This window comes from Ammospiza nelsoni, chromosome Z, assembly GCF_027579445.1.
Source record: "Ammospiza nelsoni isolate bAmmNel1 chromosome Z, bAmmNel1.pri, whole genome shotgun sequence".
NCBI lineage: Eukaryota > Metazoa > Chordata > Aves > Passeriformes > Passerellidae > Ammospiza > Ammospiza nelsoni.
In genome coordinates, this window is record NC_080669.1 from 22,866,494 (window position 1) to 22,884,211 (window position 17,718).

The window sequence follows — 17,718 nt, forward strand, 5'->3', positions numbered from 1 at the left end:
ATTGATGCAAGCCCAGAACTCTCACTGAGAAAAAAACAAGAAACCGGGGTGTGACAGGTAATTTATTTAGATTGTGGAGATTTAGACAAGTACTTCTCTTACAAAGAACAATTTAACAGGTATTCAGCGCAAGTATAAAAAATTGGCCCATCTCCTTTATAAGGAAGAGAGGTTTTTCCTTTGAAATGAATACAAACCAGAACCAGATAGAAAGGCACTGAAGAGAGAGAACAAGGCATTGCACTGGCTGTCACCTGTTCTCAGAATGATGAAAATACTGAGGCACCTTCCAGCAGATGAGACTGAAAGCTTTGAAATTAAGAGGTGCCAAATTTTCAAATTTTCTGAGTGTTCTCATGGCATCTTGTGCTATTTACTTCATCCACTAAAGCTCTTGGAATTAAATGGCTGATAAAATTTGAATGTCAATTTTACAAGTATGAAGGTGGGTGCATGGCCATCAGGATTGCAGCATCAATGATAAGGGTTGAAAAACCAGCAGGGCTACAATGGTCAGAGTGAGGTATGTTAATACATTTCCAGCAGTGAAGAGCAGAGGTAGTACTACCATGATCACACTAAACTGGAAATGGCTTTCCTGATGTTGTTCCTTAAAATTAAGGCAGAAGTTAAAACTTTCAAAGAAAAAAACCAAATCACTAACAAAAATTTGCAGTAACTGTAATCAGAGCACCTTTTTCAAACAAAATATCTTTATAAGCAATAGAGTAATATGGCTACACTGGTGGGGTTTTTTTAATATTAAAAAACATATTTCAGAACAGACAAATTGCAGTTGTAGAAAACTGTACAAAAACTATCAATGCTTCTAACAATTATAGTAAGTAAAAAAGTTAAAGTAAATAAAGATATGAAAAAGGATGCAAAGAGAAAATTTACTGGCTTATGAAAGTACTTGCACATACAGACCTAATGCCAGCATAATATCCCCAAGAAAATATAAAAATATATAGAATTTATGCAAATATGCTCTGGAAAGTATGTCTTTTAATACATTTTATCTGGCCTTAAAGAAGATACTAACAATTTATACTTTGAATGAGAATTCATTCTGCTGTACTCGCTCTCTGAATGCCAAGTTCATTAGCAGCAGCTGTACAGACAAGAAGTCCTGTTACTTGCTGATGAAGAGCAAAGCCCTTAAACACATTTACCCCGAACAGCGTGATCCAGAAGGCAGGCAGAGCACACTGACCTATAGCAACACCAATGAGACATTAAATATGCCTCGTCCTGTACCTTTTAGGCCAAGTATAGATTTGTTGCGTCATCTCTGAAGAGGACAATACAAAAACCAAACCCAAGTCCCTCTTCCCCAGGTGGTTAAATAAGAAGCTATTTTTCCTCACTTGTTAGGCAAAATTCAAGATGATTTCTGGTATAATTGACAGCATTTGGAAATACAATACAAAAATTCGTATTAAACTAGCTTCTGAATTGCCCAAAATATTCAACAGAATCAGAAAATGCATCAGACCCCACACAGAAAGATCAGCTCAGCTCTTCTGATATTATTAAGACGTCACATATAAATAAAATCCAAAATTGTTAACAGCATTTCTATGCAAAGTTTCCACAAGATATATGGAAACTGCTTTTTCTGGTCGGCTTTGCAAGTTTGCAAATGAAGTATTTTCAAATAAAGTATTCATATTTAAGAGGCCAGGATTTGCACTAATGAAAGCATAATGTTAGCAGCAGTTTCCTAACTTATGTCATAACTTCAATTACAATTGGATCTGCATACAAAACTATCAGTAATGTACAACATCCAAACATATGACAGTGATTAAGTAATCCCCATAAGTGTACTGTTTAAAGAGTAAATAAATAGCTTAAAATACACATATCAATTTTAAAACCAGAAAATAGTATCCATGAAGTGCAGTCATTACTAGGTTTCTACATTCCAATTCATAACTTTATCATAGTCCTGAATTCGTTGTTTTATGTGAGAAAGCTTATTCTTCAGATATTCACAACGCTCCTTTTTCTCCAGAAATGCAGGATCCTACCAAAAATACAAAAACCTATACATTAGTATATATTAGGCTTTCAGACTCTTCCAAGAATAGTCTATTATCAATTATCTTCTTGACTAAAAGGACAGTATGTAAAAATTCTCAAAAAAATCACACTCTTTTCCCCTGGCCCTTTCTTATTTCCTGTTTCCCCTTCCTTCATGAAAGGACAGAAGAAAATGTTCTGCCTTTATATGCTGTGGCAGCTCTCTTAGTAAATAGAGCTGTTTTAAAGCAGAAATTTGCAAATATAAATGACATCCTAGTACATAATTTAGATTTTACACATGTATTTGCTGTACGTGCAATACATCCTCCCCCCTCAAAAAGTAATGAAGCTTAACTAACATGGACATAAACTCTGAATCTCATGGGAAAAAAATTGTATTTGAAATGCATAATGTTTTTAATGGAACGCAGATACATATTTGCTGTCTGCATTTAAAAATTACAGAGAGAAACCTCTTCCAAGAGGTGTAATTACTTTTTTAGAGTGTCTAATTCCATGCCTCAAAAAAATACAAAAATGTCTTTTCAAATGTAAGACTATGTTTTCTGTTTTTATCCATTGGCTGTGTCAGTGAGTGAATATAACTGAATGCAGAATGCTCAGTGATTAAACATACTCTCAGAAGATGAAAATGCTCAACTGTTGGGATGGGTTTTTCCCCACATGTGGCTACTGGAATCATTACTCTCTAAAATGCTTTTGCCATGAGTGTATGGGTTGTGCCATAGCTTTGCTGAAGTTTTAAAAGACAAAATATGCAAAACACTACAGGTACCCTGAGATACTGAAATCTGCCCAGCATCAGAAGTATTGTCTGTTTACACTCTCTTTGCTAGTCATTAGATTCAATAGCAATGTAAATTTAAAACACTTACATTTTTCTTCTTCTTGTATTCCTGCAGAACTTTTAATATCCTTTCCTGTTCCTAATGAGAAACCACAGATTTTTAAACTTTGAGTGTGTTCCATATATGCATGTAAATACTACAGAATACTCATCAGAATCCTCATTTGATCAATACCTTGTGGTTATAACATTTTAGATGTAAATCTTGTATTGGGGAAATAATGAAAATACATCAACTGTGACTCACTAGAACTTAAAAGCTACTAGTATGAAACAAAGAAACTAAAACTCCCAGAAAACCATGTATAGTTCTTAACTATTGTAAGACATTGTGCTCTAACTAAAGACAGTCAAAAACTGTCTAATACCACCTAATACAGCTATTTTTCATGAGCCCATTTCACAGGTACTTACATATATGCTTTCAGGATGGTGTGGAAGCTGTTTCAGCAATGCATCCAGCTCATCAAACTTTCTTAATACAGCATTAACTTCCATAGACAGTTCTTTATACTCAGCAAACTGATCATTGAATACTGCTTTGTACCGGTCTCTCATTTCATTTGTTTGAATTACAGGGTATTTCCTAAAAAGAAAAATAATTAGGAATTAATTTTAGAGATACAGCTTACTAACAACATTTAGACTCTTCACCTTGACAGAGTATTTCTGTATTTTTTGCTAATCTCATAAGCTGCTGAAATTTGCATGTCTGTAAAGCACTGAAATCAGAGAATCACAGTATAATTGAAGTTATAGGAGATGTCTGGAGGTTATCTGATCTGACCTCCTGCACAAATAGGAACACTTAGACCAGGACTATGTCCATACAGCTTTGATATCTCCAAGCATGGAGACTCAGTCTCTCTGGGAAACCTGTGCCAACCCTCAAAGAGAAAAATATTTTCCTAATATTCAGGTGCAACCTCCCTTGTTTCTACTTGTGCCCATGGCAAATAGTATACAAACTAATTTATTAATTGGAAAGGCCTACCCTTTCCAATTAAGGGAGCACATTAGAGATGCAGCATTAGAAAGTGTAAGAGTAGTCAAATTTCTAGCCCTAAAAAGGCAATTTCCCATGTATTTTGGTTTTTTCCTCTAATATATATGTAATGGTCTTCTCTTCCTTTGGCAGTTAACGTACTTGCTAGATTATGATATTCTTTTTCAACATTTGAGGTTTGTGGGGGTTTATTTTTTTAAATTAAGAATCCTTATTTATAGTTACGGGACTTATGCCACTGTTACCAGCCCCACCCTCTCTGCTTTTTAATGTTAACTTAACACACAATTACGAGTTCCCATATCATGTGCATGGGAGAGAAACCATTGGAGAAATGCAGAGTGAAAAACATGATTCAAGTATCCTCCACTAAGTTGGCCCATCAAAATCAAGTCACTTACGCTAAGTAGTCTGGCATCACTATAGGTTTAGGAATGTGGCCTGCAGGTATATGACCATTAAGTAGCTCTGGTTTTCTTTCCAGTGATTTGAGTTGCCTGTAACTGACTTCTTCCCTTGGTCTGTCATCACCTTCATACTGTTTTAAAGGAGAAAATTTGTTCTTAATGAAATCAGTTTTACATAAATCACAAAATACACCTTAAGACAGAGATGCATGTATTGAGCAGCAGTAGAAGCAAATCACAGATATTTTCTACAACACTTATTGTAATTAGAAAATCAGTTTATTGACTTACAATAATGTTTCTCACACAGTATTCTTCTTAAGTTTGTCCTAACAACAGTACAGATAAATATTTCTGCACCTTTGGAAAGAATTGTTTGCATGTTTAAAAAAATATTGCAAGGAAGTTTCCTTCAGTATTCATTTAATTTGTGAATGAACTGGAATCATTCAGTTCTTTGGAGTTCCCTTTTCTCCTTGATTCCTATTGTACAATTCATCCCTTGATCCAGAAATAAAAAAATGTGAAATCTTAGAACATAAACAAAAGGATCTTGATCCACTACTGAATCAACAGAGAAAACGGTGGTAGGAAATTCACAGTGTCTATCAGGAGACATTTAAGGGTGAAATTAATGTTGTAATTTCTCTGGAAAGCCCATACAATCTTTGCAGTGTATGCAATGACACCTTGTGTGGCTGAAACACTAACACTGCTGAGGCATTAAGTGGCAAGGGAGTCTTTGGAGCAGTCTCAGAGACAAAGAAAGAAGCTCAACTCACAGGGCACCTCCTCTGTGCTTCCACTGGCTCTCCTGCAAATTAAGCGCACAGCCAGGAATAAAGAGAGACTCAAACCTATCATGCATCAGACGACCTGCTGTTTCAGCCATGTCTACTAACTCTGTGATAAATGCTACAGAACTTGTCACCTCAGAGAAAAGGGTAAAAGCACACGGAGAGGCAGCCATCACATCTGCTATTTTACAATTTTGTAGATTTTATAACCTAGCCTAACTAGGAGTAAGTTTGTTACAAGCTCCTTTTGAATCTTCTAGGCCGGAGACTGCTGTCCAAACTAGCTTAAAAAACGAAACATAATCTCTTTGAGGTCAAATAAACAAATAAATTAATTAATTAAAATAGTCACAAGGAAAATAATAATAATTTAGAATTACCAGTAAGCAGAAAAATAAATTCCTATTTCCTACCTTTTTTTCTGGAAAAGAGGATTGCGTTTTCATCTATAAAAAAAAAAAAAAAAAAAAAAGGAAAGAACAAAGTTTTATTTTCAGCAAAAATAGTATGGAAAAGCACAGACTCCTAAAATTTAAACACTTTCAAAAACATACTATACAGAAAATTACATTTACACTTAGGTATGATGAAATGTAGGATAAGGAGTATTTTCAGATCCACTATTTAAAGACTTGTTTAAGGAAAACAACCACCCAAACCCTAGAACAACAGGACTTCCCAAAGCACAGCTGTAAGGAACAGCTTGCAGGAAATACTCCATCCACTTCTCAAGCTCCTTTATTATTGTTTCACATTCCAGCCCACGTTAACTCACTAACAGGCTGATCCTAATTCATTGCCTAGAACACACAACAGTGCACTAATCAGCAGCTCAACCTGCAGCTGTTTTGCACAGCACTGTCCAGTCTCTAACCTCTATTATTAAAGTACTCCCTTTAGAAATGTTTAGTCAGTGGACTAAAAGAACTTGGATAGCAACAAGGAAGAATGAACAACTTGTGTACAACTCTGGCAATCCCCTCACTCTTGCAGGACACACTATCAGTTGGTTAAAAAGCTTTTACTGAAGAATTATAACTAGTTTTCAAAAGAAAAGTCTCAATTTTATGCAAGATGTTGAACTGGAAACCATCGTTAAATAAAAATGCTGGAAATCAGACTGCAGTCAGAAAGCAGAGGATATGCAGCTTTAAATTCTCTTCTAAAATCCCTTAAAGGCAGACCCCTCCTTAATTTAGGCTTATGTACGTTTCACATGCATTAATTTTCATGCTATATTAAGTCTCACTCATTTTTAAAGGGTCTTTTGGCAATGTTTTGAAATCTAGGTAAGAGTGTTAAATCTCTACTATTATAGTTTATCATTAACCAGACAGATACTGAATGCTTCTAGTATGGGCAAGGACAGTAGTCAAGCAAAATATTTGACGTGAAAAAGAGGTGGCTGACTAAAATTTGAGACATCAAAATCTAGCCAAGGCTGTTACTACAAATATTTGCTGATAACTATAGTGAAGAAAGCTGAAAAGGTATTAAGAAGTTGTTTGGAGATTTGCTTGCAAAGTAAAAATAAGTATTTCACATTCTTAGGTTTATTCACACTAGCACTTGATGTGCTGAACGCACAGATTTTGAGTAAATGCTAGGTGGCTTTAAGCCACCTAACCCTGCTGAACAGATGAACATTGTTCGTTTCTTCCTTTGTTTGGAAAATACACACTAGGAAGTAGTTCATCAGCTGACTCAAGAACAGAGCCCAGTATTATGAAGAGAACAGAGCCAGGTCCTTACTCAAGATGAATTATAAACATTAAAAAGAACAAGAAAAAATAAAAAACATGTCCAAGACTTTGTTTCTGACACCTTAAAAACGCCTTTTCAACCTCAGGACTACAGATCTGCTGTAGAGAAGACACTTGATTTGACATCGTCTATTCCATGATAAGATCTTACAGCTGCTCACCCTCATGTGGTAACCGGTAGACAGAAAATGATAAGTAATGACTTACCTCCTGTTCCATTAATTCCCTGTGCCTCCTGGCCCCTTCGTGCCTCCACAACTTTAGGCAAACCACCGCACTAATTAGATAGAGGATCACCGTGACAAACAAGAAGATGATCGCCGCAGTCTGACCGCCCTCCACACGGCAAAAAGCCGCATTTATCGGCGTCTTAAACAACTGGTAATAGCAGAGCCCACCTCGGTTGGTATCGTTTACATATACTATGGCAGCCGACATGTACAGGATGAACAAGGCCACATTGATCCCAAACTCGGTCAAAGGCCACCAGTTGGAATCGAGGAGGATAGTTCGGTAGTACATGGACATGCCCAGCACAAGCAGCACTATGGTGACAATCCACGCCATTCCCGCCACCACCAGGATGAAAGGCGTTTTGGGCCCGCTGTAGGAGTATCCTCCGTAGGCGCTGCCCGCCCCGTATCCGTAGGGCTGCGAGTACCCGAACATGTTGTACCACTCGTTGTCCTTGTGTACGTAGGCGGTGACACAGGCGAACACGGCGGCGCCAAGCAGCAGCTCGGCCACGCCGAGGATCCTGAGCAGCCCTGCCCAGGACTTCATGTAGGCGTACCTCAGGTGGTACTCCTCCACTCGCTCGCTGTAAGTCTGCCCAGTGCCGCCGCGGCGCTCCAGCGAGCCCGAGGGCTCTCCGGAGGGCAGCATGGCTTCGGCCTCCTTCCGAGAGTTGTAGCTCCCGCCCGACCCCCCGAATGGGTCGGTGTAGGAGCCAGGCACCGTCCTGGTCCCCGGTTGCAGGGGGGCGGGAGAGGCAGGCGGCGAGCACTCGACCCCGTCCGATATGTACCTGATGTCGGAGGCCGTGCTATCCCAGCTGGAGCCGGGGTGGCGTCTCCCTTTGAAGAAGTTCTTCCACGAGTCCGGAATGAACCGCCGAACCGGCTTGAGCTCTGCCGGCCCGCTGGGGCCCGGGCTGGTCCTGCCGGGGCCGAAGGGGGGCTGCAGTGGCAGCGGGGGCGGCGGCAGCGGGGCGGCGGCGGACCCGGGGCTGGGCCCGCGGGGCAGCGGGGACCTGCCGGATCGCCCGCCCTGCGAGCTCCGCGACATGGCCGGCGCTCAGCCCGGCCCCGGGCGCTCCCCGGTCCCGCTCGCCTCACCAACGAGAGGGAACTGCCGCGGGGTCCCAAGGGCAGCCGGCGCCGGAGAAGGACGAGCCGAGCGGAGAGCGCCCACTGGCCCGGGAGCAGTCGCCCAACACCTGAGGGGTCCCGGCGGCCTCACCTGCGTCGGCCCCACGGCCTTCGCCCGGGGAGGCGGGAGCTTCCGGCCGGGAGTGGCGGGACCGCCCCGGCCAGGAGCGGCGGGAGCTTTCCCGAGATCGTGGTGCGGTGCCGGCGGGGCGCGGCCGGGCTTGGCGCCGTGACTCACAGCATGACAGAAGGGGTCAGGTTAGAAGGGACCGCAGAGGGACAGGTATTCCAACCTGCCTGCTCAGCTGCTCAGGGAGGGTCGTGCTAGAGCATATCGCGCAGGATTGCGTCCATACACTTCTTGAATATCTCTGGTGAAGGAGATTCCACTATCTGTTCAACGCGTCGTCACTCGCACAGAAAGAAAGGTATTCTTCATATTCAGGTGGAACTTACTTTGCATCTGTTTCTGCCCTTTGCCTCTTGTCCCGTTGCTTGCCACCACTGAGGAAATCCTGGCTCCATCCTCTTGATATTTCCATGTAGGTAGTTACAAACATTGATAAAGTCCCCTCTCAGTCATCTCTTCTCGAGGCTGAACAGGTGCAACTTCCTCAGCCTTTCCTGGTAAGAGAGATGCTTCAGTCCCCTCATCATCCTTGTTGCCCTCCCCTTAAGAAGCTTCATGTCTCTCCTGTACTGGGCACCCCAGAACTGGACACAGCACTCCAGGTGTGACCCTGCCAGGGCTGAGTAGAGGGGCAGGATCTGCCTCGACCTGCTGGCAAGGTTGTTCCTAATGCCCTGCAGAATCCTGTTGACCCTCTTGGCCACGGGGCACTGCTGGCTCATGGACAGCTGCTTGTCCTGTAGCACCCCGTGGTCCTTCTCCAACAGAGCTGCGCTTCAGTCCCAGCCTCGGCTGGTGCTTGGGCGACACCTGGCACAGAGCTGGCCAAGTGACAGGGAAAGCCAAGCCACCGAGCAGTCTGTTTGAAAAATCAACACTTCTGCCATTGTTTTTCAGGTTTGGGAGCTGAAGAAGAAATCTGGTGTGCTGCACCGTTGTCTTCTGCAAATGGCTTTCTACATTCATCACAAAATCTGCAGATAAGTACAAAACAGCATTAATGCATAGGAGCTTTATTTACATTGTCAGTATGGCCTATCAAATTGTCTATGCTATGCTTCCGTCTCTTCTTTTACAAGGTTTAAAATTCCAAACAGTGGTAATTTTTAAGGTATCAATTTTAATTAAACCTTCAAATGCTCTCAACTTACTAATCGTGGGCTCTGGAAACAAACTGTACAAATGCAAAGTAAATAAAATGTGTTAAAAATAAAGAGTTATTCCTTAATTTAATAAAAAAGGTGTTCTTAAAAAAATAAGTTCTAAGCTTACCTCCCAAAATACCTTTACAGTAGTGTCTTCCTAATATCTTGCATAAAAGAAATCTGATCTAAGAAAAATAATCACCAGTACCATTTTGGGTAGATCAAAATGCACTTAGAATTAAAGGCACTGGAAAAATAATTATTTCATATGTTTAGTTAAGTGGTCCTGTTTATGTTTGCACTAGTTTGGATACCAAAGTTGATATATATTTGAAGTGTTTCTCACATTTTCATAACATATTTACAGATTGCCTCCAAATAATAAAAGCCCCTACAGTCCCTAAGCTATGTATTTATCACACAGTTATCATTACATACATTGAAAAATGAATTAATCCAGATGGGAAAGCCTTGGTTAAGACTCCTTTTATTAGGAGTAATTAACATAGCTTAGTGACCCAGGTGTCTAAACACTGTTTTTTGGATTACATACCATACACAGTAATCACCTGGTACTTGCCGCATCATACACATGTTTAAAATGTGCTGCAAACTTTGGCTTTGTTTATTATCACAAGGAAAAGCTTTTAAAGCCTTAAAAATGATCAGTAAGCAATGAGGATCTAGTTAATAGAGTCTATGGGATTTCCAAAAGGCTTCTCACCACATCTCCTGAAGCAGACTTATTTTGAAAGAACCTTAAGCCATAAAAGAACGCTTAAGCCTAAAATAAGAACTTCACTCTTAGGTTTGATAAATAATTAACAGATGGGAAGGAAATTGCAGAAGGGAATATGAGTTAATGGTTAACTCCTGGAATGGAGGAAACTTGCCGCTACAATTCTGCAGAGATCAGTGCTGGGACCTGGGCTATCCAGTGCATTCCTAAATGTAACCTTGTGAAAAAAAGGGAACCCTATGAAGACTGAGATGAGCAACTTTGCTGCTGATGCTAAGTTAGGCCTGTAAGGATGTGCTCTGCCAGAAGAATTGTGCCAGGACTTTAGAGATTGCATGGCAAATAACATCACAAATTCAACATACACAAACACCTGAAATCCATGCAGTAAAAAAAGAGATGAAGGATTTAAAATACTGCAACATGAGGACCCTGACTCATGTATTTATAAAGCATAACATATGCCTCATTTCTGACAGGACAGATACTTATTTAATTCTATAAAGTTAGTTAAGTTTTAAAGATGTTATTGGTATTGTTTCAAATTGTGAGTTGACACAGGCAGGCAGCCAGAACAGCTACAAACTTGCAGTTAGAACAAAACCAATAAATTTATTTACATTTACCTTGCTAATGAGGGATCCCCAGAGCAGCGGCCAGGCAGAGGCACACAAGCAGAGATTGTTCATGCTAGAGGATCACTGGACTGTGGTTCTCAGAGGCTTATCAAGAGTTATTTCCAACTGCAAGGTCACTTGAGTGATTTACAATCCTTCTCAACAGTTTCCCAAGCTGTAACCCGTTCCTCTCAACACAAACCTAACAGGAGAGCTTCAGTCTTGGCTATGTGTCTGTGTGACTAGAAGCATATTTATTTACCCAGCATATCTATACACGATATGTGAGGTTTTAGGCAAAAGGAGAGGTAGTATTGATACTTTCAGTTACAAAAAATGTATCAGTATGCCTACTGACCAAAAAACCCAACCCAAAAATCAACGAATGAACAACTACCTCACAATTAAATGCAAGAGTTACACTCAGTCAGCTAATGACATAGCATTTTAAGGCAGTAGCTCCATCTAACTGTGCTTTGGTTGTAAAGAGCAGCTTGAAAAGAGATTTTGGAGCAAGACTGTTCTCTTGATACTGTAAGAGAGGGACATAACACCAAAACAGGAGTGAAAAACCTGCTATGCCACAATTAGTCTATATACTCTGTGCAAGGAAAAACAGCAAGATGCCTTTAATGATAACTACACATAAGCTGCTGAAGACTGAATCTAGAAAATATATAAGCAGTTAATAAATACAGATCACAAATATGGTGAGTTCCGCAAATTCTGCCTTTACTGGATATCATAATTACAGTTTTTATCCTTCAACCTTAAATTCTGCCATCAGTGCAGACAAATATACTTTTTTTTGCTACACTCTATGAAAGTATTGGTTCAAATGTAAAAAAATTGACAAGTGCTTTGGTATCTCATAAGCAAGCTACTTTTGATAAGCACTTAAAAACTGTCACATTTACATGACAGTTAATGTGGTTGAAACTGCACAAGCTTAAGTTAATGTTGGGAATATTTTGCGGTATTTCTACCTGACTTTTGTTTCCATGAACAAGGAATTACGATTCTCTCAGAAATACAGAGAGATACTAACTTGGACACAGAGAACAAAATTTGTAAGAGGCCATGAATTTCTTCTTCCATTCAAGGAAAAATACAAATATACCTCTTCAAACAGCTATTTCCATAAAGGTAGCTTTTAGTAAAATATGTGACCAGTTTAACATTGAATGGAAATCTTATCTGCACTACTTACTTATCTAACAGATTTATGTGTGGTATCTCCCTCAAAGCACCAAGCACTTATGTTTTTACTGATAAGGAACCTCTAGGGCTCAGATATAGCCCAAAACCTCTTACTTTGGTTGTAGTTTAACAGTCATTAAGGTCACTGTCACCTACACTAAACTAGACATTAGAAGAAATCTAGCTTGTAAGAAAATAATTGTCTTGTAGCCTTCATGAAGAGTTAGAGAAGAATCTAGAAGTTCAGTTTCAGGGTATTAAAAAATGCATATATGAATAAGAAATTACATTCGCATTTGTAGGTATTATTCCTATAAAGGACAACAGCAGTACTTAAGTATTCATTGTATCTCTGACATCATCCATGTACAAAAAAAAGTTTGCACAGCTGTGGTGAAGATATAGGTTGAACATTTTTGTAGACATGTGATTTTTTTTACAGCACCTTATTGAAAAAACATACAAACAAACAAAACAGAAATAAACAAATTAGAAAAAAAAAATAGTCCAAGGTTTATGCATTGTAAAAGGAAAAATATCCTATAAAATCTAAGATAGATGGTTAGGGAGCTGGCATTCATGACCTGAGAAGTCATGCAGGAGGAAGGTTGTTTTCTTCACAGCAAAAGCTAATGGTGAGGTGCAGGGACAGAAGGTTTTGCTGCCTTAGCTCTGGTGATTAGAGAAAGGTGAGCTCAGATTCCTTCTGACATTGTGGAGCAGAAGGATCAAAGGCAGCTGTGAAAAAAGGTTGCAGCAAAGAAAGTTCCACCCCCTATAGTCAGCTGGTCAGAGAGAAAGAGAGGCGATGTCTATAAAAATTAGAATACAGATGAGAAGAAGCAAGAATGGAGTTGTGTAGCTGAATGAATAGCATCTTAACATGTATCTGGAACAAGATTTATAGTAACTTCTGACTCCATCGACCATTATGTTACATTGTTTTCAGTTTCCAGGGTATTCTTGATGTAGGCATAAGTACTTAATTGCACAGTCTGTGTTACATAGTTGACATCTAACTAGTTACATTATGCTTTATTAAATTTTTTTCATATCCCCTCATCTCCTTACTTCTCCTCAAATGACTTTGGAACTTTATTACCGCGCCTGAGTGGGCGCAGCTGGTGAGAGAGAGACGGTGAATTTTGTTTCTTGAATCAGAAGGCTTGATTTATTAAGATATTATATATAATACATTATTACTATACTAATAGAATATAGAGAGAGGTTTTGCAGAGCAGCTAGGCTAGCTAGACATAGATAGAAAAAGAATCCACAACAAAGCTGTGGCCAAGGACTCAGTCCCCTGGCTTGCACTGGTGATTGGCCCTTAATTATAAACATAAAACATGAACCAATCACCAATCAAAATAGGTGCCCCTGTTGCATTCCCCAGCAGCTGATAATAATTGTTTACCTTGTCTTCGGAGGCCTCTGGCCTCCCGAAGACACAGAAATCCGAAAGAAAGGATTTCTGTGAAGAAATGTCTGCGACAGAACTTCAAATTGTTGCCTAAACATGGACAGCCAATGGCATCATGGGTCCTGATTTAGTGGAGTGCAAATAGTATTGCAGTATAATAAGTTTAAAATTCTTATGAACCACAGTTTTTAAATGTTAAAAACTCACACTGTGGCCCCATATAGGGAGCAGGCAGGAAGTAAATGTACATAATCTGAGTGTATAAAATGTCATATTTTCAATAATAGGAAAGTGGAAAGCATTATATAGAAGTAGAAAGTGAGACAGGGCTGCAAAGAGAGGTGGAAGAACCTTCCAGGTCAGGAAGGAGTTCACACATATTTCTCTCTGACAACAGACATAAAGGAGGTGAGATAAAAGGAGAGAGGAAAAAACAGCAGAAGGAGTCACACTCATGTACACAAATAAGTGAAGCAGTAGCTGAGGGGCTGCAGGACTGTTTCGGAATCTTTGAGAAATACAAAACATAACCACACCACTGTGTAAATTCTGTACAAAAAGGAATTTTTGCTTTTATGCAAGGCAGCAGATGTGGTGACTTTTTACCTGGCTTGCTGTGTTGATGGCACATGAACTTACTGCAACTAGTTATCCAGTTTTATTACATACATGTAGTAGATCTTTATTGAAGCGTGTGCTATTTAGCTAATAGATGTAGACAGCTACAATCCAAGTTACCACAAACTTTTAATACTGTTTTTATACTGTTATTATGTCCAAGCATTAATTAGAGGTGAACCTAAGCCTCGCTTAGCAAACCTAGCTACTAGAAGCTGATATTTTTTCTCATTGAGAATGAAAAATGAATAAAAGACTTCTAACTTTTGCAATAAATTATTTCCCCTTGAGCATGGAAAACAGAGATCAAAGTATCTTTGCCCCTTGCATCTCCTACTTTTCTGAAATATCAACTATGCTTTCCTTGTTCCAGATACTGCTGTCACTTTATGTTTGAGATAATAAACACCAATAATTTGATATTGCTTTGATTTGATATTTGTTGATATTGCTTTGATTTGGTATTTGAAAAAGAGCATGATTCATTTTTTTAAGCCCACTACTGCCAATGTTCTAAATTGGGAAAGAAAGAAAAAAAAAGAACAGAAAAGGTTTTATAAATAAAAGCATTAAAAGAATTTTTTTTATTAGGAAGGCAACCCTAGTCACCTAAACTAGCACATGGTCACCTAAACTAGCAATCTCCATTTGACTTTTGTGCCTTAAGCTAAACACAGGGTGTGGAGTATTTTTTGAATAATGAATAACTGATCTAAAAGAGAACCTGGCATTCTTGGTTACTTATTCTAGCTCTGATGAGTGTACAGCTTGCCTTTCTTTTAAATTTCTTCTTTATAAATAAAGCAGAAATACAAATATACATAATCTTTCAGTTGCATTCTCTTCAATTAATAATTTCTCATCTATTTGCATGACCTCTAAAATGTTCTCACTGAAATATAAGAAGGCAAAAAAACCTTTCTTTTAGGTTATTTTTCTAAGAACTCTTTTTACAGTGATATGAACTACAAGGAAAAAACCCTCCTTTAACTTAATACTCAGATTTTAAACCCTCACTTGGATTTAGTGGCTGATGAAAGCTCTTTATTGAACTGAGAGAACTTAACAGTTATATATTTATCTGCCTCTTTCCCCATGATTACCATGCATCCATTTTATCCATTAATACTACCAAAGGGAATGTATTGCTTGTGTTACACATACAGAAATGCAGAACAAAAATTACCAGTGCAAAAAACAACATTATATTCTGATAGTGCTCAAGAGATCAGCATCAAGGTGAGGTCTCCCCAAAATCTACAAAATATCACTGAGAACAAATCTGTTATCTAAGTAATACACCTGAATGACTGAGCAGTTTCATTTGACACGATCATCCCTTCTCATTAGTCTCCATTAAATAAAATGCAAGACAACAGTGTTTGGTGCAATATGATTTGAGTATCTAATTCTGACATATCAGGTGTAGAAGTTGTAAAACTGTTATCTTTGTTTTTCTGAAGTTCTCTTTGTAATTCTGGTGATTATATAGTGCAAGATAGTTTATTTAAAATTTAAGGTTACCTATTTAGTTTTTCTACACTATACATGATCTTTTTAAGTAAGCCACAGTGAACCTTTCTTGGATATCTTCATCCATTTACCCATGTAATGGCATGAACTGCAAAATGCCAAAATGTTTTTAATGAGAGGTATTTGTCATTTTTTACTAAGGCTCACAAAACAATACAAACATAGAATGTTACCACCAGAATAATATTTTTTTTTCATGTTTACAATTTAAACCTAGAAACACAACTCTCTACCCTCTGACATACAGCTAATATATCTCAAATGTAATCCCAGCTCTTCAATTTACCAGCAGACCACTTCAAAGCAAAATAAATACTTTCAGAAGTGCCATACACAAAGTCATTTCATAAATGCTGTAAGTGTGGAGGTAACAACCGAGGTAAGTATATGGAACATAACAATGAAAATACCTCCCCGAAATAAAGGTTATGCCATAATAGCTTTGGTCTGTAAAGTCACAGTGGTAAAAAAAAGTATCTAGAATACAGGGTGTTGCATTAAATTACATCAATGTTTACATAACAGATATCTAATGTTGGATTTGGGCTAACTAATTTTGAGGTTTTACATGACAGACATAACCCTTCTACACATTCATTATCAAAAATATTATTTGTGCTCCAGATGAATACATCAAAAATATTTTGCACTGCTGTCTTTACTGAGTTTTAACAGGGAACCTTAATAGCAGAACTGGTCATTTAACTTTCACAAAAATCATATGCCTTTATCTGTCATAGAAGAAAATGGGAAATTGTTTATTGCATCACCTGAAAAACCTTGCAAATGACATCTAGAGAGCCTCTTGCATGAACATAATTCTGTTCTTTATTCTGCAAGGAATATACAACATTCAAAGTAACAGGAAAAGGTAGGAGAGGGCTCTTACCCTTCTTGAAGATAGGAATGACATTTTCTTTCTCCGGTTTTTGGGCAGTACCCACAGTTGCTGCAATTGGTCAGAGGATGCTGAGAGGGGCCTCACAGTTATATCTGCCAAGTTCCTCAACACCCAGTATTTCATGGGTGCATCCCATCAGGGCCCATGGACTTAATTATTTCTAGTTTGCTGAAGTAGTCCCTGACCTAACCCTCTTGCACCAATGCCAAATCCCTTCTAACCTCAACCATGCTGTGCTTCTGTGTTCTCTGCATTCTCTACAGACAGCCTCTCATTCTTTGAGTCATAAGAGCACTACATTCAGAGAAGTAAGCAGATCAGGATTGTGTAGTAAAGAAAAAGACAAAAGGAGATAAAGAAGCAGATATAGCAATCAATATTATAGAAGAGACAGTAAGCATAGTAAATATTGGAAAGGTTCTGCTTTTTGTAAGATTGTTGAAAATAATTGTTAATCCTTCTGCAAAGAAGGGTTCAGGCTATTGGTCACAGTTTATGGCAATCTATTGAACAGAATAAAATCCTTTACTGAATGGAGAGGTCTGTAGAGCCAGAGGGGACACCACAGCAGATGCTACTGCTCTGAAAAAAGCAGCAGATCAAGAAACTGATAAAGTAACTGGGCAGCTTCTGGAGAAAACAGCAGGATAAAAAGTGAAAAATCTGCTGGATAAAGGAAATACAAAAATTGGTATGGAGAGTACAGTTTAGGAGCTTGCAAGTCTAGGGAGAGAAAATGACCTTGACAAAACTATCATAAATTAGTGACTACTACACAGATGAACACAGCCTTTCAGGGTTTCTAGCATGCAGTGAGACAAAGTGCAACAAAAAGAAAAAAAGTCCAAGTATGGACACAGTCTGTGAAGGAAAAGTGATGGACACAACGAGGCCTCCTAATAAAAAAAGCAAAAGAAGAAACTCTGGAAACCATGGCAGTCTACAGCTTCCTCATTAGGGGAAGTGGAGGGGCAGGCACTGATTTCTTCTTCTGGTGATCAGTGATAGAACCAAGGAAATGGCATGAAGTTGTATCAGGGGAAGTTTATGTTAGATTTCAGGAGAAGTTTCTACACCCAGAGAGTGGCTGTGGACTGGAACAGGTTCCCAGGGAAGTGGTTAAGGCACCAAGCCTGTCTGAGTTCAAGGAGTGGTTGGACAATGTTCTCA

The 17,718-nt window shown here is 39.0% G+C and overlaps 1 protein-coding gene across 1 annotated transcript; it reads right to left on the reverse strand.

Annotated features, from left to right (window-relative positions):
* Positions 1–51: 51 nt before the first annotated feature.
* On the reverse strand, positions 52–8,159 carry MARVELD2 (MARVEL domain containing 2). The gene is made up of 6 exons (XM_059493144.1): positions 7,080–8,159; positions 5,523–5,555; positions 4,307–4,443; positions 3,314–3,485; positions 2,928–2,978; positions 52–2,032 (listed from the first exon to the last, which is right to left on the reverse strand). The coding sequence occupies exons 1-6, from the start codon at positions 8,157–8,159 to the stop codon at positions 1,916–1,918; spliced, it is 1,590 nt and encodes a 529-aa protein (XP_059349127.1). The 3' UTR covers positions 52–1,915.
* Positions 8,160–17,718: the final 9,559 nt, after the last annotated feature.